The 23,578-nt window shown below is 39.4% G+C and overlaps 2 protein-coding genes across 2 annotated transcripts in view; one reads left to right on the forward strand and one right to left on the reverse strand.

Moving 5' to 3' along the window:
• ZW10 (zw10 kinetochore protein) overlaps positions 1-11,853 on the reverse strand; it is a 35,138-nt gene extending 23,285 nt beyond the window's left edge. Inside the window, exons 1-7 of the mRNA XM_090265956.1 lie at positions 11,662-11,853; positions 9,794-9,928; positions 4,875-4,976; positions 4,606-4,683; positions 4,297-4,456; positions 2,857-3,009; positions 2,051-2,242 (exon numbers count right to left, since the gene is read on the reverse strand). Coding sequence (XP_090122082.1) covers positions 2,051-2,242; positions 2,857-3,009; positions 4,297-4,456; positions 4,606-4,683; positions 4,875-4,976; positions 9,794-9,928; positions 11,662-11,766 — 925 coding nt within the window. The 5' untranslated portion in view covers positions 11,767-11,853. The remainder of the gene's footprint in view (positions 1-2,050; positions 2,243-2,856; positions 3,010-4,296; positions 4,457-4,605; positions 4,684-4,874; positions 4,977-9,793; positions 9,929-11,661) is intronic.
• A 2,145-nt stretch (positions 11,854-13,998) lies between these two features.
• On the forward strand, positions 13,999-16,340 carry CLDN25 (claudin 25). The gene is given in 4 exon segments (XM_090267343.1): positions 13,999-14,008; positions 15,651-16,019; positions 16,022-16,258; positions 16,261-16,340. Coding segments are annotated over 4 exon segments (696 nt in total).
• Positions 16,341-23,578: the final 7,238 nt, after the last annotated feature.

Consider the following 23,578-nt stretch of genomic DNA (forward strand, 5'->3'; position numbering starts at 1 on the left):
AAGGAAGGGAATGATGCTTGAGAGATATCAAAGAGAACACAGAATTCCTAAGCTCCTGCTTTGCCAAAGACAATGAATGCTCTCTCAGCCAGAAGGGGAAACTAAAGCCTAAAATGCACAAAGATATATTAGAAGAGCACCTAGCAACACTGAGTTGTCTTCTGCTCTGAATATCCTAGATACTAAGAAAACTTTGAGTACTAATTAATTTAATGAACCAGTGTCAAACTGTAAAGTGGTTTCTACTGGAATTCCCCAAAGAGCCACCCACTCTGGCCCTATTCTAGGCAACAGTATTATCACTGACTTAGAATGACGTATAAGAAAACGTGGTTATCAATTATGTATTCAAAGGAAAAAGAACAGTAAACACACTGCAAAACTGTATCAAGTAAAATATAATAAAGATTAATGTTAATTCCAAAACATCAAGTACAAGTGTTAGATGAAAAAGCAGCAGTTTGCACTATGAATGATATAGGATTTACATTTACATTAAGTTCACTGAGTTAACTGGGTAATAATAGCCTTTGGCTATGCTATAAGAACCATGGAACTGAGAATGAGAGCATAAATGCTCCCACAGCATTATGACTTAGCTCAGACTACACCTAGAATACTTGTTCTGTTTTGAACGCTGTACTTTAATAAGAGGCCTACAGAAAAAAATGGAATATATTCACAGAACATCAATGAAGATAAGGAGAACTTAAAACTGTATCATTCAAATAAATAAATAAATAAATAAATAAACCTAAGGGTATTTATATTGGTGATAAGATATAGCAGAAATAATAGCTACTGTAAAGAATTTTAAAGTCTATCATGTGTAAGAGGAATCAGACTGGTTCTATATAGCTCCATACAGTAGAAATAGCATCAATAAACCAGACATGACACGACAATATATTTCAATAAATTTTTTAAACAACTACCCTTAAGATTTATTTGCAAAATGGGGATTTTGGTAATAGTATTTAATATACACAGAAGATACGATTAAAAAACAAACAAACTTCTTGGTACTCAGAGCTACCCAGAGGTAGGATAAAATGGCTTAGGAAGTGACCCTCTCACTAGAGCTGCTCAGCTTGGTTACATGCCCAAATGATGGGACTGTTACAGAGGAGAGTCAAGCACAGAGATATTTGGATTAAATTACTCCTCTGGTTCCTTCCAGTCCTTACTTATTTTGTTTAGAACTTTGCTTGTATCTAATAAAAATAAAAGTGTATTATCCCCCTAAGTGAAGCAACAACAAAAAAAAAACCCTCAGATTTTGATAATTTATACAAGCCTTGAGTTTTTTTTCTTCTCTGTTACTATCAAAATAAGAAAGCATTCCTTGCATAGTTATTCCCTAAATAAACTACATGACTGCCAGGAAAACATAAACAATAGCATTTTTTTTTTTTCTCCACAGCAAGAATGCTTGATTTGACTATTAAATATACTATTGAGAAAAACAAAAAGAAGGTAAATCAAACAAACTAAAAACAAACAAAAAAAAAACAGTACTGAAATAAAACACCAGAAGAAACTTTACTTTTAATAATATGACAAACTAAAAAATGACTTAAGCAACACAGAAACTGGCTATTTCAAGTGTGAATATCTAAACAATAGTTTGAGTTGGATGTAATTAATTTCCTATGTTAAACCTAGTTTATGTCAGATTAAGGGATTTTCCCACTGAAATATGTAAAATAGCACTTAGTTCATTTCTGTTTATCCTATAATAAAAGCAAGAGTCCCAAAATGTGATGTTTACCAAAAATCAAGTGAGACAAGAGCATCCTAGAATTCAACTGAACATTACAAATATAGAGTACCACTGATAACCCTACTTGTCAATATAAAGCAGAGAAGAAATACAAATCAGAGTAAGAAATACGAAGGTAACAACTCTGTTCCCATGATATAATCTACTCACCTCTGTTCCTCTATACATTCAGATTGTGGGCATTTTAACTACTTTGAAATAATATTTACCTTCAAAAACCATAATGACTTTTCCAAAACATAAAAGCATTGCCTTGGAGATACATACCTAGAAGATGTTTCTGGAGCACTTCCAGTACCAGCCTGACCTTTGCAAAAACTTCAGATGGTGATGGATGTTCTAAGTCAGTCATCGCAGATTCAAAACGAATGATAATTATATTAGGCTGGCTTTCTACCACAGCAAAAAGGGAGGGGCAAGATGCCAGAGGCCTAAGGATATACTTCAGCAGCATCTGACCTGAAAAATTCATGAACACTCATCAAAAACCACTAGAAGAAACTTTTATATAAAAGCAGGTATAAAAAAAAAAAAAAGTTCTTTGAATCTAACAACAAAAAATAATATATGTCATGCCATGACCAGGTAGCTAAGTTGGTTGGAGAGTCATCCCAATATAACAAGGTTTGTGGGTTTGATCCCTGGTCAGGGCACACACAAGAATCAACCAATGAATGCATAAGTGGAACAAAAAAATCGATGTTACTCTCTCTCTCTCTTCCTTCCTCTCTCTAAAACCAATTTTAAAAATACATATTATCATGACATTGTATACTACATACTATGCACTATAGGTTTTCTCACTGGTGTTTCCCAGATTATCTACAAATTTTTATTTAAATTATTCAAAAAGACAGAAAAACAGCAGCAGCTAGTTTAAAAAAGAAAAAGATCTAAGCCCTTAGTAAAAAGATTAATATTAATGAAAATTACATTTGATGAATCATGAGGCCAAACCCTATGATCCACCATCGATGTTATCCAGAGAATATTTTATAATTTTTTTTCTGTCATTCCTTTAACACTGGACTTTCTGAGATTTCATGTAAACAAAACAAAGTAGTGTGCCTTACTAAATAACTTAAGCTTGGTATGTAGCTCTCCAAGAATAGAAAATGCCAAGAGGACAAAACTGGCTGGTGGCACAGGGGTCTTCTCTTCATTTTGAGGTTGTCCAGTGCATAAATGAAGTTCTGTTTGTAGGCAAGAGTCCAAGTTGCTTGTATCTAATAAAAAGAGAAAAAAATACCAGCTGTCTCAGCAAAATAAGATGTTTCCACTTCTATTGCTCAGAGCCCATTTTCTACTGAGATTCCTAAATGTATTTTATCACAATACACTTCCAATGCAATCAAATATTAATTATGACAACATGTCCTCGCCACCACTTTAAAACAAGAAATTACTTTTTTTAGCATGTTCAAATAATCAAACTAAGTGTAAGAGATGATGTGCCTACAATAAATGCTTATTAAGTATGTATTGAAACACTGAATGAAGGCAAGAAATTAAAGTAAGACCCTAGTTTCACTTAAGACCTCCTCTTCTTTGTTCTTCCTTACCAAATACAGAGAATAACCTGCCAAACAAGGGTGTGTTATAAAAAAAGAATACATATGCCATCTTCTCGTAATTTTACAGTCTGCTTGGAAGGAGAATCTAAAATTTTCCAGATTATTTCCTTTAAAATATCTAAAATACATATGTGTTTGTGTGTACATACATACATACATACATACATATATAATGTATTTGGAGGTCAAAGTGGATATTGAAAAGGGAACAAGGAGAAACTGTGAGGTTTCCCCTGAAAAAGACTAAGTTTCAAGATTCAGTGTTGGAAAATATATATAACAGGTTCAATGGCATGTCTTTACATATATTCTCAGAGGTCTCACTTTGTGCAAGACATCACAAAGGGCTCACACCCACAGGTGACAGAGAGACTGAGAGCCAAAAAGTATAAAGGCCAAGGCCAGAGTTATCATACTTCTTCCTCTTGCAAAGCACCCCCATCTCATGATTTTGTCACCTTTTTACACCAAAGACTGTCTCACTGATCACCTGTCTTCTGTCCTCAGCAAGAGACAAAATTGTTGAACAGATTCTTTAAGCTTTCTAGCCAAGATAAAATGTTGGGATCAGGGCTGTTGAGAATGGGATCATCCTATTATGCAGTGGAAACTCTGTGTGGACTTAAATTGCTACCACCTTCTCTAGCATACTCTTCACCACATGGACCCCACCCACTCAGTAATCTTCCCTCTTCTCTGCTCCCTCCTACTGAGAGGAACAGAAAGAGGGATATAAGATAAGTAAAGTGAGGACACTTTCGGGGCCCAGATGAGCTTGGTCCTAACAAGCATTTTGCCTAACATGAGAATTCAACATAGATTTGCAAGATTAATAAATGAAATCTTCTCATCTACCAATACAAAATATTTAGAACATATTCAGAGGCCAAACTGGTTCAGGCAGATTAAGCAAAGCAGTCCACCTGAGATCAGCAGCACCTTTTGATGGTGGGAATTTCCATACAATCAGCTTTTGCCACTCTTCGCCAAGGTGATAAAGTATGTTCTGTTTCTGTATCGTGAGCTCCATGCTGAGAGATTTCAAGATTTTTAAATCAAAGCATTTTCTGGATTTTAGTAACTTCAAGCATTTCTGTGCCTGGTAGTGAAAGGGAATCATTGTTAAACATTCCATCTGGACTCAAGGCAATTAGAATATATTTCTATAATGATAATATATGAAACACAAAATTTAATAAAAACCAGAATAGTACTAATTGTTCATGCTTTGGAGAAAGCAGTTAATACCTCTTCTAGATGCTGAGCAGCAGCGACATACTTCCTCTCTGCTAATGCACAATTATAGTCTTCAATAGCTGTAGAAAACTGAAATGATAAGTACAGTTATTAGGTATTTTATTTTATACATCCAATTATTTCAAGTCTGTCTGCTTGTTTTTAAATTATGAAAAATACCATGTAGTCAGGGGATACACATTTAATAATGAGACCAATGGGAACAAAAAAAAAACCTTTCTCACCACCAAAACACTCAAGTTTGATTAGAAGTTACTAACCTCTTGTAGCTGTTTAAGCAAACTGAGGACGGCTGAGTCTCTTTCCAACTGTTGCTTCAAGTCTGTAAATTCAGCAGTTGATACGTGAAGATCCCGGCGGACCTAATCCACACATCAAAGACAAGTATTCTTTTAAGCAATACTATATCTAAGAAATAAAACATTCATCGCTAACCAATAAGCTTTATTAGATGAATATAACTTATGTTGAAAGTTAAATGCTAGTTAAGATTGAGAGGTAGACCTTAAACGGTCCGCTTAGTCCAAACCCTTATCCCCTGCAGGAATGCCCATCTCCATCAGCATAACATCCTTGTGTCACCACCTATCCTTAGTTTAAGCCACCATCTATCATTAGAGAGCTCACCCACCTAGATCACTAGAAGGGCATCCCCAGTGCCAACTCATTCTACAGCAGGACAGCCCTATTAGGAAGATTTTCTTATGATGAGTCAGAATTCACCTTCCATTCTGTCACACCTTTTCAGGGACTTTGTAATATTGATTATTTCCTTTACTCTTTATCTTTACCTCTCCCTATTTCATCCTTTGTTCATGAAATATATATATTGATTAAATACCTACTAAAGCATGGCTCCTCCCATCAGATATAAGTATGTTAAAATTTCCCCCATCTTTAAGAAAAAATTTCCTCCACCTCAGCAACCACCATATTGCTTAATAGCTACCTTGTTTCTTTCCTTCCTGTCACAAGTTTACTTCAAGGATGATCCATACTCACTGTCTTAACTTTCTCACCTCTCATTCACTCCATAACTCTCAGTGATATGGTTTCTACCCCAATCATTACACCAAAACTATTCCAAAACAGTTGGTGCCAATCAACTCTTTGTTATTAAATCCAAAGCATGTATCATCAGTTTCAACTATTTATCAGTACATTGTTACTTTCCTTCCCTTGGTTCTATGACATCATTCCCTACTGATTTTCCCACTTTCCTTTAGCCACTCCTTCTCACTTTCTTTTGGAAGCTTAATTTCCCCTCTGGACACTTCATATACACTGATATTCCTTTCTCCCTGATCTTCTTACTCTGAACCAGTGGTTCTCGAAAAAGAAATATTTTTTGCCCTAGCTCCATTCAAGTACATTTGGCAATGTCTGGAGACATTTTGGCTTGTCAAAACTGAAGGATTTCTGGCACCTAGTGAGCAGTCAGGGATACTGCTAAACATCCTACAATGTACAGGACAGGTCCCACAACAAAGAATTATCCAGCCCCAAATATCAACAGTGCCTAGGTTGAGAAATACTGCTCCATACACCCTCTCTGGGAAACTTCATCCATTCCCATTGCTTCAATTTCTATTCACGGCTACTGCTGTGAATAGAAAACTGTCCTTCATCTCGCTCCCAAGGACCCTTGTGGCATCCAACAGCATCCATGAAACAGTGGCAGGCTATCTCAAGTCCACATCATTTTCCTAACTTCCAAATATATATATGGATGGTGTGATGTGCAGTTGTTTACTAAAATCCATTCTCCCACTCTTCCACAGTTACAACACATGGCTACCCAACTAGAATAAATGTTCTAGCATCCTTCACAATTGGCTGTGACCATGTGTCTAAGAGCTTACCAGTGAAATATAAGCAGAAATGATGTGCACCATTTCCAAGTCTGGATCTTAAAATAATAGGTGTGCCTCCTCTGTGCGTTGTCTTTACCCTTAACCTCTCACTATAATCTACACATAGGGAAAAGACCAACTTCAACCATGCAAACGATGACAAAATCCTAGAGTAGTGCTTCTCAAACTATAAATATATACATAACACTTGGTAAATCATATTCAAGTGCAAATTCTAACTCAAGAAGTCTGGGATGGGCCTGAGACCTCCGTTTCCAATAAGCCAACATAAGCTGCCAATTCTGCTGCTCTACACTGTTGGAAGACAATTCTTTAGGAGTCTCTGAGATTTCTAGATTTGCAAGTGAAGCAATAACTGTCTTTAGTTCTAGACTATCTTTCCAAGGATGTTTGTGTAGTAAACAACTTAGAAAATAGAGATGATATTGCCCTCCAAAGCAAAAAGCAGGCATGCTTACTACCTATTATAAGAGATTCAAGTTCCCTAAACCCAGTTCCCTCCTATAATGTAACCCACTGCACACTGCCCTTTAGGAACTGGGGCTCAGGACACTGCAAAAATGCTCCGAGTCTGGCTACTGCTGTGGATAATAAACTGTCCTTCATCTCACACCCAAGGAGTCTCATGGCTTCTAACAGTATCCATGAAACAGTGGCAGGCTAACTTGCTCACTTGCAAATAGGTTAAAACCTCAGATCCCTTTCACAGTTCTTAAAGTGTATCTGCCTTGATTAGTGTGGCTCAGTGGGTTGAGTGCTGTCCTGTGAACCAAGAGGTCACCGGTTTGATTCCCAGTCAGGGCACATGCCTGGGTTGCAGGCCAGGTCCCCCATTGCGGGTGTGAGAGAGATCAATGTTTCCCTCTCTTTCTCCCTCCCTTCCCCTCTCTCTAAAAATAGCCCTTTAAAAAAATGCTATCTTGTTTGAGCCATCGCATTTCAAGTTGTTTACTCCCACTCTCCCCCCCCCCCTTACAACAGTCTACATGTCATATTAATACAATCCAACTGTGCAGCTTTATTTGCATACCCTTTAGGAACCCATATTTAAACTCATTTCCCCTACACAAACCTACCCCTTCTCTAGATTCTCTATTTCAATGAATGGCACATCAGTGACCAAGTTCCCCAGTTATCCATGATTCCTCTATCTTTCACTCCCCATATTAACAAGTCCCAAAGATCCTACCTCTTTAATGTCACTAGGATTCATCTGCTTTTCTCCATCCCCACTGCCACCGACTTTAGAGCAGGTCACCATCTGGTCTTGCCTGATTACTTTAACTGCATCCTAATGCTTTAACTGCCTTCTCATTTCCCACTTTCATTTCGCTCCTGTCCTTTCTTCAAACTGCAAGCAAAATGGGATTTCTAAAATTCAAACCTGATGTCACTTCTTGCTTAAGATCCTCCATTGCTCCCACAGTTCCAACAGGACAACATCCACACTACTTAAATTGATACACAAGGTCCTTGCTTATCTTTCTAATCTCATTTCATGTTTCTTCCCACCATACACTCTAAACAGTCATATGGAATACCTGCAGCTCTCCAAAAGTGGCAGCTCTCCATTATATTATGCCTCTGCAAGAATGTCCCCTCCGCCTAACTAAAAACACTCTTCCTGCCTCTTTTGCCTAATTATGTATCACTTTAGGTTTTGGTTCGGACACTGTTTCCTAGAGAAAGCCATCCTTGCTACATCTCCTCTAACTGGATTATTCCTGTTTAGTATGTATTATACTATTTTACTCATCTATAGCAGGTATAAAATTCACATTTTAAAATAAAAAACTGTCTAGTTCTGCAACTACACAGAATTTGGCATCTTGTAGATGTTCAATAAACATAACAAATGACTGAATAAACCCCTTTATAACATCTACCTACTTCTTGCTCTCCACCCATAAATCTGAATCTCCCATGCAACAGAGCTTCAAATCTTGAAAGTGTTTCTTACTAAGGCTAAACACAGCTTCTTTCACTGTCCTTCAGACGGTATGGTGTTCAGGCCTGGATCTTCTCATCCAGACCAGCTGTCTTTCAAAATACAACAACCAGAACTGAATAAATCATCAGCCGTCATCTGGCCAGCAAAGGGTACAGAGCCCATTAACCTCTTGTTGCACACACTTCATTTCTAAAAGTATAGTCTAAGACTGCACTACTGACTCATTGATCAAACACACACACACACTGAAAATATTACTTGAACTGTGCCAAAGTTGTAGAGTAACAGATTTATTTTTATTAAAACATCTCATCAGAATGAGTGGTAAACTGGCTATTAAATACATTTTTCCCCACTCGTGATTCAAGTTTTCTAGAGAACTTTTGAAAACACACCTGTTCACTTTCCTTCTTTAATGACTACCAAAAAGAGAAGAGAGTTGATGGCTTTTCTTAAGGACCTTTAGATTACCTCAACATCCTGATTTTGGAGGTTAATGAGCCCTGAGTGATAATTTAGAAATAGATGTAGAAGATACCTAAGATTAGACTGTGTTTAAACCTCTAGTATTGGCTTGATTTCTTTCAACTGCCTGTTTTTCTTAAAAGGAAACTGCAAGGGTAAAATCTTGGTGAAAAATGCTTTTAAAATTATAAAGCAGATATTTGTTTCCAGACTGGTTTATTTCTTATTGTGATGACAGAACCCCAGCAAACATAGTAAACATTCTTAAAACCTGCCAGACTTTAGAAAGAACTTTAGCAAGCACTAGTCCCAAAGTGACACAGTACAAGTTGGGCAAGGGCAATCTGTGCGTCCAGGGTAAGTGGCTTTATACAGGAAGAAGAGTGTCTGTGATTGGCGAACCAAGCCAATTTTCCAGAATAAAGCCGAAAGACAAAGACTGTGCTGAAGCATGAATGTGTTAAGGCCAGCTGCAGATATAACAGAATGCTGGCCATCAAGAGATTCAAATATTTTAAACTAAGAGGTGACAAGACAAGAAGCCAAATGATCCAGTTCTAAGCTTCATCTGTTTTTATTTTACTAGGAAGACAATACAACTGTGAGATTATTTTTTTAATTTAGGAAGTCCTAGTCAAATGCCAGACATTATTACAGCTAGAAAAGAAACGCTGCCATAAAAAGAAATTTTTTAAATTAGATTTTTGGAAAAGATTCCTGTTTTAAAGTTGACAGTCACCCTAAAATCATCTACTTCAGCTTCCATTTACCAATTAAAAAGAAGAAAAAAGTGAGGCCTTGAAAAGTTGTACAGAAATGAATTGTCTTAGGAATCAGGAAGTTGAACTACCTCACTACAAACCTGAGCAATATAACAAACTATTCTTACCTCACTTTCTATCCTAGATTTCAGCAGATCAATATCATCAGATAGCTTATCCACTTGGGCAACCAGGTCCTGTGCACTTTGCATGCTAGGCAGGAATTCACTGTACTTCTTGCTGATCATACTGCACACCTCACCCTATAAGAGAAAAATATCAATGAGATGACCAGGGAACTCTGTTAAAAATATGCATCTTCCATGTTGGAGCCTTCTTGCCAGTTACCACACCCATTCACTTTCCCTCCAAGGCAATGAGTTTCTTTGAAAAACATTTCTCCTGCTGTTAAAGTTCTCACAACATTATTAGGGTGCAAAAAAACAAGTATCAACAAATCCCAACAGTGCCCAAGAGTTATACAAATGCTGGAAGAGAAAGGCAGAGCCAGAAGTTCTCATGTTGATCAGCTTAGATTATAACCACCAATTTAAGGCACAGAAAAGAAAGCAAATGGATACGTTAAATCCATAATCTGCATGCCTTATTCAATTTGTGAATTTCTATCTTCTTACTTATAAAATTTAAGGCCTAATTTTATAACCCTAAATTGATGAGTTTCATTATCTCTTTTAATTCAAAATAATTTAATGAACAAACTATCAAATACTTTGAATTAGTAAATGCTTTGGAAGATAAACAAAATTATGCTTGCCCACAAACAAGTTCCTTTTAGGTAGGAAAGATAGTATACACTTATGTAATGAGAATACAGAAATGTAACAGAGGAACAGAATCAATGTCCTAGGGGAGAACTTAGAAAGATCACCTCTGCCTGAGGGAAGAACGGGACTTTTTCATGCAGGAAAGATTTGAGATGGAACTTGAAAAATGGGTAAAAATACTACAGGTAAAATATGGAGAAACGGCAACATAAGCAAAATCTGAGAAACAGAAAAAGAGAAAGAAAAGTAGGCTTGCTTGGAGTACAGAAAGTAATTATCAATTGGCTGAAAATTCAAGTTGGGAAAAGAAACCTATGAAAGCAAGGGTACGTCAGGTCCATACTCAAGCAGATTAATCATCGGTCCTCACTCCATCATATAAAAGTGGTGAAAAACTCTAAAGCCTTGTTAAAGAAGAGATGCCAGTGACATGAATACTCAAAATGTAGGATACTACTTTTGTAAAATAAAACCATTTTTGTGCCTTTATGGTACAATGTCAAACACGCTCCCTTAAATCCAGCTGCATGCAGTAGGCCTAAGTTTAAATGAAAGCAACAAAAATGTGGGCAAATACTGGCAAGGTGGCAGGTAACAAGTACAAAGTGGAACTGTGTGTGGCCATGTGCCTTTTGTTTCTGTATCAGTCTCAAGACAGGGCCCACACAAGCGTCATTCGCATGTTTTACACGACACAGCCTCAAGGGCCTGGGGAATGCATAAGAGTTGAATAAACATCCTGATAGGTGTTAACAAGAAAAGTCTGGGGGAGGAGAAGGGCGCAATTCCCCAAAGATATCATATTCATCCACAAATTGTACAAGAGGGTGGGCGGCGGAAATAAGCGCTCGCGGATGGGGGGTGTCCTCTCAAATGCTCCCTCCCTGGACACCTTCCAATCGCAACTCGTCGCCTCTGCGGCTCTCCTTAGTTTCTCCTCTTCCCCTACGCCATGTCTCCCCAACATTCTCCCAGCCACCCCTCTTTCCACCTCCCCGGCCTCGTCGGTCCCCAACCCTTGTCTGGGCTCCACTCCGAGCTCCCTTCTCAACCCACACAGACTTCCAACCTTCCCATCCCTTATCCTTCCTACCCAGTCCACAGAGGACTCTGCTCGGACCCACTCTGCTTTTAGCGTCCTCTCCGCTCCGTCCCGTCACACAAGGATCCCGCGTCCCATTTTAGTCAGCCAACGGTTGCCCCGACAGCACCTTGATCTCCTCCACCCGCCGGGTCAGGTGGCTGATTCGAGTTCCCAGATCCTCCTTCTCCAGACTCCCAGAGTGCGCCAGGACTTCCGTCACGAATGAAGCCATCGCCACGACAAGAAAGAAGGTTCACAGCTTCACTCTCCCGGAGCCAGCGCGGCAGCTCCACTCCCGCCAGCACCCTCCGTGCGCAGCCTGACGGGAAAAGAAGTCTCGCGGGATCCAGACCTCCGCACGGAAAACGACAACTGCACTACAACTACCAGCAGGCACCGCGACCCTTCTAGCGTGGAAATCCCACGGCGTCCCGTATTTGGCAAACTTGGGAGACGCGTTTTGTGTTGCAGCTGTTGACAAAGTTTGTCTTCCTGATTAGTCCGAACTGAACCTTTCTCAATTTCAAAACGCTTACCTATGAAATTTATCTAGCCAGAAGATCCGACAAGCCCATCTTGAACTTTTTTCGTTAAATGTTCATTCTCATGGGCTACATTGACCATGAGAGTCTAAATGAATGAATGGTGTCCTCTAGAATTGTGCGAAGTGCCGTCACCTCGTTATAAATAAGTCTTCCTATACTTACTGTTTTATATTGCATATTTATATTACAGCCACATACATATATACATGTATACTACACCCTTGTACATTTAACTACATGTATTACATCTACATAATACATTGTATGTTTATATTATTTATATTACCTAGGTACAAATAATAGCACTGTGTAGACTAGAGCAAGATGCTGAGCACTTTTTATCAAAGAATATAAATCAATTCTATATACCTTTTTAAAAATTGTTTCATTATTTAAATATGTTACATACTGAAAGATGTTCACAATATATGTACAGTATGATTCCCTTTTTAAAAATAGATATAAATACATATAGGGAATTAAAGGATGTACAGTATACCAAATTATTCTCTCTAATTTTGTTTTTCTGCAAAGAAGATGTACTGCTTTAATTAAAATGTTAGCTTTAATTCCTTTTTAATTTGTCTTTCAGGGTTGACCACAAGTAGGTGCTGATACTAAGGTCCTTGTCAATTCTAAGCGTCTGGGAGACAATCTGCTCAGTCCAGTGAAGCAAGGGCAGCTTCCTGTGATGTGAACAAAAGAAATGAAATGGAGGCTGAGACAGGAAGCACAAAGGGCAGCCATAACATCCTAGGAAGTTCCTTTCCATAGAAAACCAATTCAGTTTCCCTATTCTACTTGCCCAGGAATTTTCCTAGCTTCTTACTATCCTGTCTCACAGTGAGAAAGAAGGACCTGAAGACATGGTTCCTGAATACTTGCATTACATATTTATTGAGCAACTACTATATGGCAGACATCGTGCTAGGCTGGGAATCCAAAATATGTAAATAAATAATCCCAGGAAAATATGATGATTACTATTTTGGAGGTAGATGAGAGATGGATCCATATTTTGTGGGACCTAAATCTTATACAATTGCTGGAAGGGGGAAGACTCTTTAAAGAAGATAATATAAAATAACAAATATTGTACAAAATTAGGTGCAGGCCTTGGAACGGGCCTGTGCAATGCACAAACCCTGAAACTTAATCCACCTCTGGGAAAAATACAAAGGGCAGAAGAGGAGCACCCAGTCTCTGATTAAGTCAGGGAGGTTTCACAGTAGGAAGGAATCTGAACTAAGAATGGAAGTAAGTGTCACTTTGTGATTGAGATTCTTGGATCTTCCTCCAGCAAACAGATCTTTGAATTCCCACAAACACAACTATAGAAGCTCCTCCTCTCCCTGGGTCACTGGATAAATAAGGACTGTTCCTCAGGGTTCCAGGAAAAGGCAGAGAAGAGCCAGAGTTAGGCTAAGGCAGAAGAAGAAGGGGCGTCAGGAATGGAGTGAGATTTCTACACATAGATAGTCAATGCATGCAGGTATGAATGGATCTGTGAATAAATAAAGAAATAATTAATAAATGAATAGATTCCATTTTCCCTCACTAACCTGACCTCCTTCATAATTCATACTTATTATGGTTTATATGTCTCCCAGCTCACAGATTTTCACAAATCATCAAGAAAGGTCTCTTGAAGAAAAGTCAAGGAAATAAGGAGCAATGTCTGAAAGGATTTCTCCTGACTTTCCATGGCTAACACACATGAGGCATGTTTGTTTTCAGGAAGAAAGTATCAAACACAAACCTGGATAGGTATATAGCACTTGCAGACAGCATTTCCAAGGATGTGTATTTTGCCATTGTGTTGATTAGAACCTGTGTTTATTATAAGAGCAGCAGAAGGACCTTATAATTTGAAAGAGCATCCCATTTGCTTCAAAAGAATATGAAGGGAGGGACAGGGAATGGGTGCAGGTATGGATGAAACCAGATTGCTGTGAGTGGGTAATTTCTGAAATAAGTGATAGGACATGATATTTCTTCATTTCATTTTCTCTACTTTCTATATGTTTGAAAATTTCCTATAATAAAAAAATAAAAAGAACATTCCAGGTAATTTTGCTTGCCTCCCTCCACCCTCCACTTTTAATCTAATCAGCTTGCTTAGGTGTTGAGACATCATGAAAATAAATCAGGATGCTGCTTTCTCCTTGTTATCCCACCCCTCTGCTTTCACTTCCTAGTGTACCACAGGGTAACCAACAGATTAAATATGAGGAGGGGAATACATCGGTCAACATTTATGTCTTTACTATAATGAATCCCAATTTTCTTCTGTGTTTTGCCATAAAGATCAACCCTCTCCTACACGCTGTGTCACCAGCATGCAGCTGCAATGCAAGAGGAATCACTGTTGCAGCCTGGAGACAACATGAAATGTCACAGTCCCAGCCACCTGACTCAGGAGTTGGGTCTGTTGCTTACCTGTTGGGGAACCTTGACAAATGACCCAACATAGGTCTTACAGTAGTGGTGTGAAAATTAAATAAGGATAAAATTTGTAAACAAAGTCTGGCATTTAGGCACACTCCATAAATGCAAATTATTTATTTTGCTGTCAGAACCTGCCACTCAGCAGCAACACCAAGTAAGGATGGAAGCTGGTATTACTGCCATCTCTTTATAGTTGCTGTCCTAGCAGTGGCAGGAGACAGGGGAGGGAGCACTTCTGGGTCTGGATGGGCTCCTTAGATTAGGGAATTTTAAACTTTTTCTGCTTATAAATATGCTAAATGATAAATTTATGAAATAGACAAGCACAAATAAGGAAACAAAAACTATCCATAATTCTTTGACTAAAATAACCATGGTCAACATTTTGTGGCATATGATATATACAGATATAAATACAGATATTCACATTTGTGGGATATGATATATAGAGATATAAATATAGATATCACATAAATATGCATATATATGCACTTTTTATGAAAGTGAAATTGTATTCTATATACTGTTTGGTCACCTGCTTTTCTCAGTTAACAACACATAAAAAACACTTTCATGTCATTAAAATTTCTTCTATATCACTTTAAAATTGCTGCCTACACTTAAACAAAATGCACAATTATTAACAATATTTCAGTGGATATTTTCATAAATATTTGTATATATTCACAGTAAATTAGGGTAAGTTCCTGGAGTTAGTATATTGGGTCAAAGTATGCATGTATTTGAAAGTATGGACCATGAAGTTATGTTGCCCTCCAAAGAGAGTACATCAATGTATATTCCTAGAACTTCATACTTGTTATCTCAAAACTGGGGACTAATTTTAACATGAAGTTTGTGAATTTTTCTCGTTAAATATGTATTGATGGCTGACTGTCTGGCTTTTTTGCCTCTCATGGGACCCTCCCCAAAAATCCACACCCACATCTGATCTTGGGCACTGACCCTAAACCCAAATATTGTGGAGTTCCTGGCACCTGCTTCAGCTGCTGCCTGCAGAACTGAAACAGGAACCCTCTCTGGGTGAAAGACCTTCCATTCAGCTCTCCCAAAAGTCCTCTGAGACACCTAGCCTCCTTTTCTTTCTGCCTCTGTGGTGCAGCAACCGTGGCCTGGAGTGTCTGTGGGAAAGCCCAGCTCGGGGTATTGCTCCTCTCTCTCTTCGGCTGGGTCTGGTCCTGCATCACCACCGCCCTATCCCAGTGGAAGACTCTCAGCCTGGATCTGAATGAAATGGAGACCTGGAACATGGGCCTTTGGGAGGTCTGTGTGAATCAGGAGGAAGTTGCCACTGTGTGCCAGGCTTTTGAGTCTTTCTTATCTCTGCCCCGGGAGCTCCAGGTACCCTGGGTCCTCACGGTAGCTTCCCATGGGCTGCGACTATTGGGGTTTCTTCTCTCTGACTTTGGGTCCGAATGCTGCTAGTTTCACAGGATCAGATGGGTATTTAAGAGGTGGCTTTGCATCCTAGGAGGGACTTGGAGGCATCAGCTTCAGCCACTATCCTCTTTCCAGTCTCCTGGGTGGGCTACACCATAATTCAAGACGTCTGGGATGACAACATCCCTGAAATTGTGCCTCGGTGGGAGTTTGGAGATGCCCTCTAGCTGGGCTGGGTCGCCGGTATTTTCCTGGCCTTTGGTGGGTTACTCCTCATCTGCTCGACCTGCCCAGGAGAAGATGTGCCCTCTCCCCAGGTGGCTGGTCCTACAGTCCACCCTACTGTCCTCCAGCAGAGGAGCCTGATGGCTTCTTCCACCTAATACCAAGATCTAGGAACCTGTTCATCTAAGGCTAGCTTCTACCAAGGAATCTCCAGAATAAAGGAATATCAGTAGAATCCTTTCCCTTCTTTACCCTTCATCACTCTGTACTTGCTTGCCTCATTGCAGGGCATGCGGGGAGGGGGTCAATGCTTCATTTGTTAAGGGTTTGACTATCTTTGTCATAGGGTGTTACTAATTTCAGAGTGAAAAATCAAGTCGGAGTTTCTAACAAACATGTTTCTCTGATTTAGATCTTATTTATATAAAATGTTTTTAAACTCATAGCATTAATTATATACTTGATTCTTTATTACTAAGAAAAATATGTTATAAAATTGCATTCATCATGGAAAAATCTAGTGTGAATAGTCACCGCATATATAGCTAGGAGAACTGAAGAATATGCCTTGGCAAATGAAAATGAATTATTGGCCTAAAATAACACCTTAGGATAGGACCCCTCCTTGTGTCCACTTTCAGCATTAGGTGAACAATTTAATAGGGAGCTTTACAATATATCTTTGGTGCTTTGTAGATTCTTAATATCCTAAAGATATAGTCTTGTTTCTGCTTTGTTCTGAGACTAGGAGTGGCCTGCTCTGCCTCCCCAGCGTGAAGGTAAGAGAGTGTGTGAGTGTGGTATGGTGATCAGCCATCCTGCTTTGCCCAGAACTGGGCACTTTTAGTGTGAAAACTGGCAAAGTCGTGGGTAAACCAGGACCAGTGGGTTATCCCACAGTGGCTGTGCCCAAATACTGCCCTCAAATATGTCTTTAACCATATATAAAATCATGTTATAAACCCTTAACTTTTAACCCAAATATCAGCAGACCTAATCAGGCTGTGGCTGTAAGCTAAGTTCCTTTCACAACAATGACCCGATTTCCTTTGCTTGTCCCACCTGCACTGTCAGGCCCCTGCCTTGACTACCCTACCCCAGGTTTTCTTCCAGGAGGAGCATCATGTTTGCTCATAAACTGTCTGTCAGGAGAGACCACCCTGCTCTCTCTGCCCTGCTCCTCTCACTACCATCTGTCCCCCACTCCCTTAACTGGATGAAAAAGTCACCATCAACCCTGTCACCAATCCCACAACTAAAAGGGGAGAAAAATTAAGGGTAATGGTCCCAATGTCCCCAGATAGGTGACTTCTCCCAGTTCGGATGCCTGCTGGATTGCTTGCAGAACTGAGACTCCTCCCTCCATTCTCAGGTGCTTCCCCTTGCCAGCTCAGCTCCAAGTCCCGCAATGCTTATGCTCAGAGGTCTCTAGCTTCTGATAGATCCCTGGCAAGATAGCTGCTACTCAAGCAAAAATACACACATACACCAACACAAGAATAAACATGTTTGCCAGCATATTCCAGGACAATTCCTTCCTCAAAAAATTAACTTTTTTTTCTGAGAAAACAAATCTGCCAGATGCAACTTCATCTTCAGCAAATTTTACCTTTTTGCCCAGAGTAGGAGTTATAGTTTTTCCAGAAAACACTTTTCCCTTTTAAGTATGACCTTTTGAGTACATCCACTTGCCATACACAAACCCACATGACTCTTAGGTAAATAAATTTCTGAGTATAAAAGGGAAGTTTGCATCAAAGTTGTATTCTGGCCTTCTCTGATTCCAATGCTTATTTTATCATTTACACCTTCTCAATAAAGTTTCAAAGCTCTTTGGGCCAAATTTCAATCTCGCATGAGGCTCATATACCCAAGTTATCCTTGGATCCAAGAGGGACCAAGTTCATCGTTCATCCATGTGCCCATTTATTCACACATTCAACAAATATTTTTTCAGCACCTAACATGCCAGGCATCATGCTAGAAACCAGGAACAAATGGTAAGACAAAATATATCCCTGTCTCTGAATAGGCAAATAGGGGAAACAAATAATAATGTGAAATTACTTAAATAAATGGAATTTGTAATTGTGAGAAACTTTACAAATTTGGAAAGGTACATGATTCTATAAGATCATACAATAGGAAAACTTTAACCTTGTCAGAGAGTTATGAATGGGTACCCTAAGGAAGTGACAATTGACTAAAAGCTAAGGGATAGATAACAGTTTTATAGAGAGAGAAACAATGTATAAGGCAAATCTGGTGAGTTAGGCAGGAGCAAGACCTTGCAGAGCCTGTAGGTCAGGTTGAGGGGGTTGTTTCTATCGTCAGAACCACAGGAAGCCAAGCATATGGCCAGTAACAGGAACTCAGGCCCCAGGTGCATGAAGCAGTAACCTGCTCTCCCTTTGCTAACACCTTGTTCTTGTGCAGTTTCCCTGTCACACAGTTGCATAGGGTTTAAGAGTTTACAAAGAATTTTTACATATTTTTATTTACATAGACTTATTTAACACATCTTGAGTTTTTTTGAGGTTGGGAGAACAGATTTGTTTTTCTCTAACTAGGAAATTAATATTCAAAGAATTTAGGCAACATGCCCATGGCAAGTAATTAGCTGGTCCAGACTTGAATCCAGGGTTTTGAGGCCACGGCAGTTTTTCGTCACCCCATCCTGTTGCTTCATGGGGATGCATTGTGTAGATGATCCACTAGACTATGGGAAAAACTAGCACCAAAGCAGAAGGAAAACCAAAGATCTGCAAAGAAAAGTCTTGTCCTCGCTGCCTCTGTTGAGGTTTAAACAAGGCCTTTGTTGCCAGGTGGCTCAGCTGTGCCTGCTGGTGGCTTGCAGACTTCATCCGAATCCCAGGTTTGCAGGTGCCGATATTTTTCATCAGCATGTGATTATGCCTTCCTCTGGGAAGAAAAAAAATACTCACAAACTAAGAATTTAAGAAAATAGCCTGTTTACCTAACTCTCCTTATAAAAGATAAAAAAAAAAAAAAAAAGAAAGAAAAAAAGAAAAGAAAAAGGCACTTTTTAAAAAATGGGGGTGGAGCAGAAACTGTTGATTGATTCCCAGGTGGCCAACAGTATGTTATTCACCAGAAAGGAATGTGATTTGCATTCTGGCCAGAAACCACTTTTAAAGAGAGTCTGAAGAAGAAAATGTTTTCATCTAAAATGACCATGTTGGCGTGAAAAGTTCTATATATATATCAACTAAGTCCATTTGATCTAGAGCATAGTTCAATGCCTCAGTATCCTTGGCCTTTCTTTGCTTTGAAGATCTGTCCATTGTTGACAATGGGGTGTTAAAGTCCCCTACTGCGAGTGTGTTGGTCTTGATATCCTTCTTGTAGTCTTCCAAGATTTTCCTTATGTATTTGGGTGCTCCTATGTTGGGTGCATATATGTTTACCAGGGTTATATCTTCTTGATGGATTGTTCTCTTAAGTATTATGAAATGTCCTTCTTTGTCTCTTTTTATGGCCTTTGCTGTGAAATCTGTTTTGTCTGATATAAGTATTGTTACCCCAGCTTTTTTTTTTTCATGTCTATTTGCTTGGAATACTTTTTTACATTCCTTCACTTTCAGTCTGTGTAGATCTTTGCTTTGATATGTGTCTCCTGTAGACAGCATATATGTGGGTCATGTTTTCATATCCATCTCACTACCTTATGACTTTTGATTGGAGCATTTAATCTATTTACATTTAAGGTTATTATTGACAGGTATTTATTAATTTCCCTTTGTACCTATGTTCCTCTCCCTCTCTCTTTTTCTTCTTCTTCTTAAAGCAGGTCCTTTAGCATCTCTTGCAATGTTGGTTTGGTGGAGATGTATTCTTTTTATCTTTCTTTGTCTGGGAAACTCCTTATTTCACCTTCCATTTTGAAAAAGAACCTTACTGGGTAGAGTAGCCTTGGTTGTAGGCCTTTGTTTTTCATTGCTTGAAATATTTTTTTGCCATTCCCTTCTGGCTTGTAGTGTTTCTGTTGAGAAATCAGTTGATAGTCTTATCGGAGCTCCCTTGTATGTTATTTGCTGTTTTTCTCTTGTTGCCTTTAGGATTCTCTCTTTGTCTTTGAATGATGTGCCTTGGAGTGGGCCTTCTTGGGTTCATCTTCATTGAGACCCTCTGTGATTCCTGTACTTGTGAGACATTTTTTCTCCTTGTGTTTGGAAAGTTTTCTGTCATTACTTTTTCAATTAGGTTTTCTATCCCTTGCTCCTCTTCTTCTCCTTCTGGTATCCCTATGATATGGATATTATTGTGTTTCATGTTGTCCTGCAGCTCTCTTAAACCCTCTTCATTCTTTTTCAGTCTTTTTCATTTTGTTGCAGTGTCTGGGAATTTTTTTCTATGTTGTCCTCCAACTCACTGATCAGATCATCTGCTTCGTTTATCCTGATTTTGATTCCTTCTACTGTGTTATTCAGCTCAGAAATTGTTTTCTTCATTTCTTTGTGGCTCTTGTTGTTAGTTTCTATGTCTTTTTTCATGCTGGTGTAGTTCTCAGTGCTTTTGCCCTTTCGCTCTTTCTACCTGCCCAACGAGCGCTGCTGGTTTATAACTTCACACATTGGGCTTCCGTGTAGTTTTATTTACTGGAATTTCTAGTTATCTTTTGTTTTGAGGTAGTTGTATTCCTTTCTAGTTGTAGAGGGAGACCGAGCGTGTCAGTCTAAGCCTCCATCTTGGCCGGAAGTCCCTGAGACTGCCCTTCAATTCTAAATGATATCTTTGCTGGGTAATCTTGTTTGCAGGTCCTTGCTTTTCATCACATTAAATATTTCTTGCCAGTCCCTTCTGGACTGCAAAGTTTCCGTTGAGAAATCAGCTGACAGTTTTATGTGAGCTCCCTTGTCGGTAACTAACTGCTTTTCTCTTGCTCATTTTAAGATTCTCTTTCTTTTAACTTTTGGCATTTTAATTATGATGTGTCTTTGTGGGCCTCTTTGGGTTCACCTTGTTTGGGACTCTCTGTGCTTCCTGGACTTGTATGTTTATTTCCTTCACCAGGTTAGAGAACTTTTTCAAATAGTTTTTCAATTTCTTGCTCTCTCTCTGTCTTCTCCTTCCAGCACCCCCATAATGTTGGCATACTTGAAGTTGTTACCCTGGCTGGTTTGGCTCAGTGGATTGAGCGTCGGCCTGTGAGCTAAGTGTCGCTGGTTCGATCTTCCAGTCAGGGCACATCAGAGAAGGAAAACTCTGACTCCAAAAAACCTCCGCTGCCTTGCGGCATACCTCTTCAGGGGAAAGGCTAAGGGAGTAAACCCCGACAGAAAATCCGGAGCCGGAGTCCCTAAGGCGGTATGACGTTGTAGTCAACGCCGGCAACTCCTGCGGCGCACCTGAAGCCAAGCTGTATTGACTCCGTCTTTCCCTTGGGCCCTTCAGCTGCGAAGAGAGGGGGGGTGTGCTGCATGGGCAACAGCAGACCCTCCATATCACCCTGCCTAGGCTCTGTAGCTTCAGCTTCACTGGAGAGGACACTCCAGCGTCATCACAAGATGTTGATTTGACATGGGAGGAGACAGATACCGTGTCACTCCTGAGTCGGACTGCACAGCCATTCTCGGCGGTGCAGATAGACTCTTAAGAAGCTACACCATCGTCTCTCGAGAAGGACGGCTGCTGACGACGAGTTCTCAGTAAGTTCCTCATAGTTTCCCTGGAGTTCTTTGTAGTTCTCCTGGAGTTCATTGTAGTTTTCTTTTAGTTTGTTGAGTTCATTGAGCTTCCTCATTACCATTGTTTTAAATTCCACGTCTGGTAGTTTGCTTGCCTGTGTTTCAACTATCTCTTCTCCTGTGGATTCCTCCTTTCTTTTTGGTGGTGTGTTGTTTTTTCGCCTCTCCATTTTACGTGGCTGTTCTTGTTTATTTCTGCTTCTTAGATTCATCTGCTTTTATTTCCTGCCTTTGTGGTGTGACCTTCTGTGGTAGGAATCCTGTGTGATTCAGTGGTGCAGACTCCTTGATCTCCTTAACTTGATGCTCTTGGGATGCCCTTTATGCCTTTTATTTGGACTCTCTAGTAGTATTTTGGTTTTGGTTGTTGTTGTGTTGCTCTTTGGTGGGTCCTTCCCCTAAATTAGCTGACTGAGAGTTACTCTGCCCACTTCAGACAGTTGTTGAGCTGTCTCCAGCTATTGCCTCTTGGAGGGGAGTAGTTTGCTTATGATATTTCTCCCGTAGCACTGGGATTGAGTCTGCCCTGGGATCTGGTCTGCTGCTCCCCCAGCTCTTTCTCTAGAACCAGTGCCCAAAGTTTTCCAAAGCTCCTCTAGTTCACTTCACCCTCTTTTGGCTGCCACAACTGATATTCTTTTTTTTTTTTTTTTTTTTTAAATATATTTTATTGATTATGCTGTTACAGTAGTTCCAATTTTTTCCCCTTTACTCCCCTCCACCCAGTATCTCCCTCCCCCAGCATCCCCCCCCAAGTCCATACCCATGGTTCGTAAAAAATAACTATCCCTCCCTCTCAGATATTAAGACCCTTTGTAATCTTGTAAAGGACAATGGGCGAAGGTCTCAAGCTCCTCTAGCTGCTTCAAGCTGGACATGGTCGTCGTCCTACCTACCCTTGGGTCCAGAAATCCCTAATAAGAGTGGGGGTGTGGAGGGGAGGGTGGCCTTCCCACATGGGGAAGGATCATGCAGACTCCAGGTCAGTTGGCTGTCTCCGGACAACGGCGTGCTTGGTTTAGCAGGCTGGCATCCTTGTTGTGTTCTGGGGGCAACAGATTTGGCAAAAAGGCACAACTGATATTCTTTACAGTTTGAAGAAGTTATGTCTCCTAATTCCAGGTTTGTGGTTTCCAAACATCACTTATAGTTCTTTACTCAGCTGAAACACCAACAACCTATGAAAAAAAAGGTTTTTCTCAAAGATATCACTTAATACTGCACATTTAAGAAGTAGCTGTACTAAAATAAACCTTTTTTTTTTTTTTTTTTTTTTTTTACTTCTGGTTGGTATTTGTGACAAAAATCCATTCAATATATAGCCTAGAGGTTGATTTATTGCAAAAATCAAATTGAGATCTGTGAATTTAGTACATTCACTTAAAATAAGTAACATATATGAAAGACTGATTCTGGCAAAGATATAAAATGTGAACCTCCATGAACTGCACCTGCATGTTTCATTTGGTCACCAACTTGCACGTACTGATAGTTTGCAAAAAAGATAATTGCATCAAAAAAAAAAAAAAAAAAAAGAAAGAAAGAAAAAAAGAAAAGAAAACTGCTCAAACAATTCTAAAAGCATCTCTCCAAAGAAGACAAAATAAACATGCACAGATGTGTATAAAGTGTTACTGTTCAATACAAATGTTATTTCTAGGAAAGTTTAACTGCATAGGTTAAAATAAAAATATTGTGCAACATCTTAAGCCATTAA

Source organism: Furipterus horrens, unplaced genomic scaffold (assembly GCF_987537825.1).
Source record: "Furipterus horrens unplaced genomic scaffold, mFurHor1.1.pri manual_scaffold_2, whole genome shotgun sequence".
In the NCBI taxonomy this organism is placed as follows: domain Eukaryota; kingdom Metazoa; phylum Chordata; class Mammalia; order Chiroptera; family Furipteridae; genus Furipterus; species Furipterus horrens.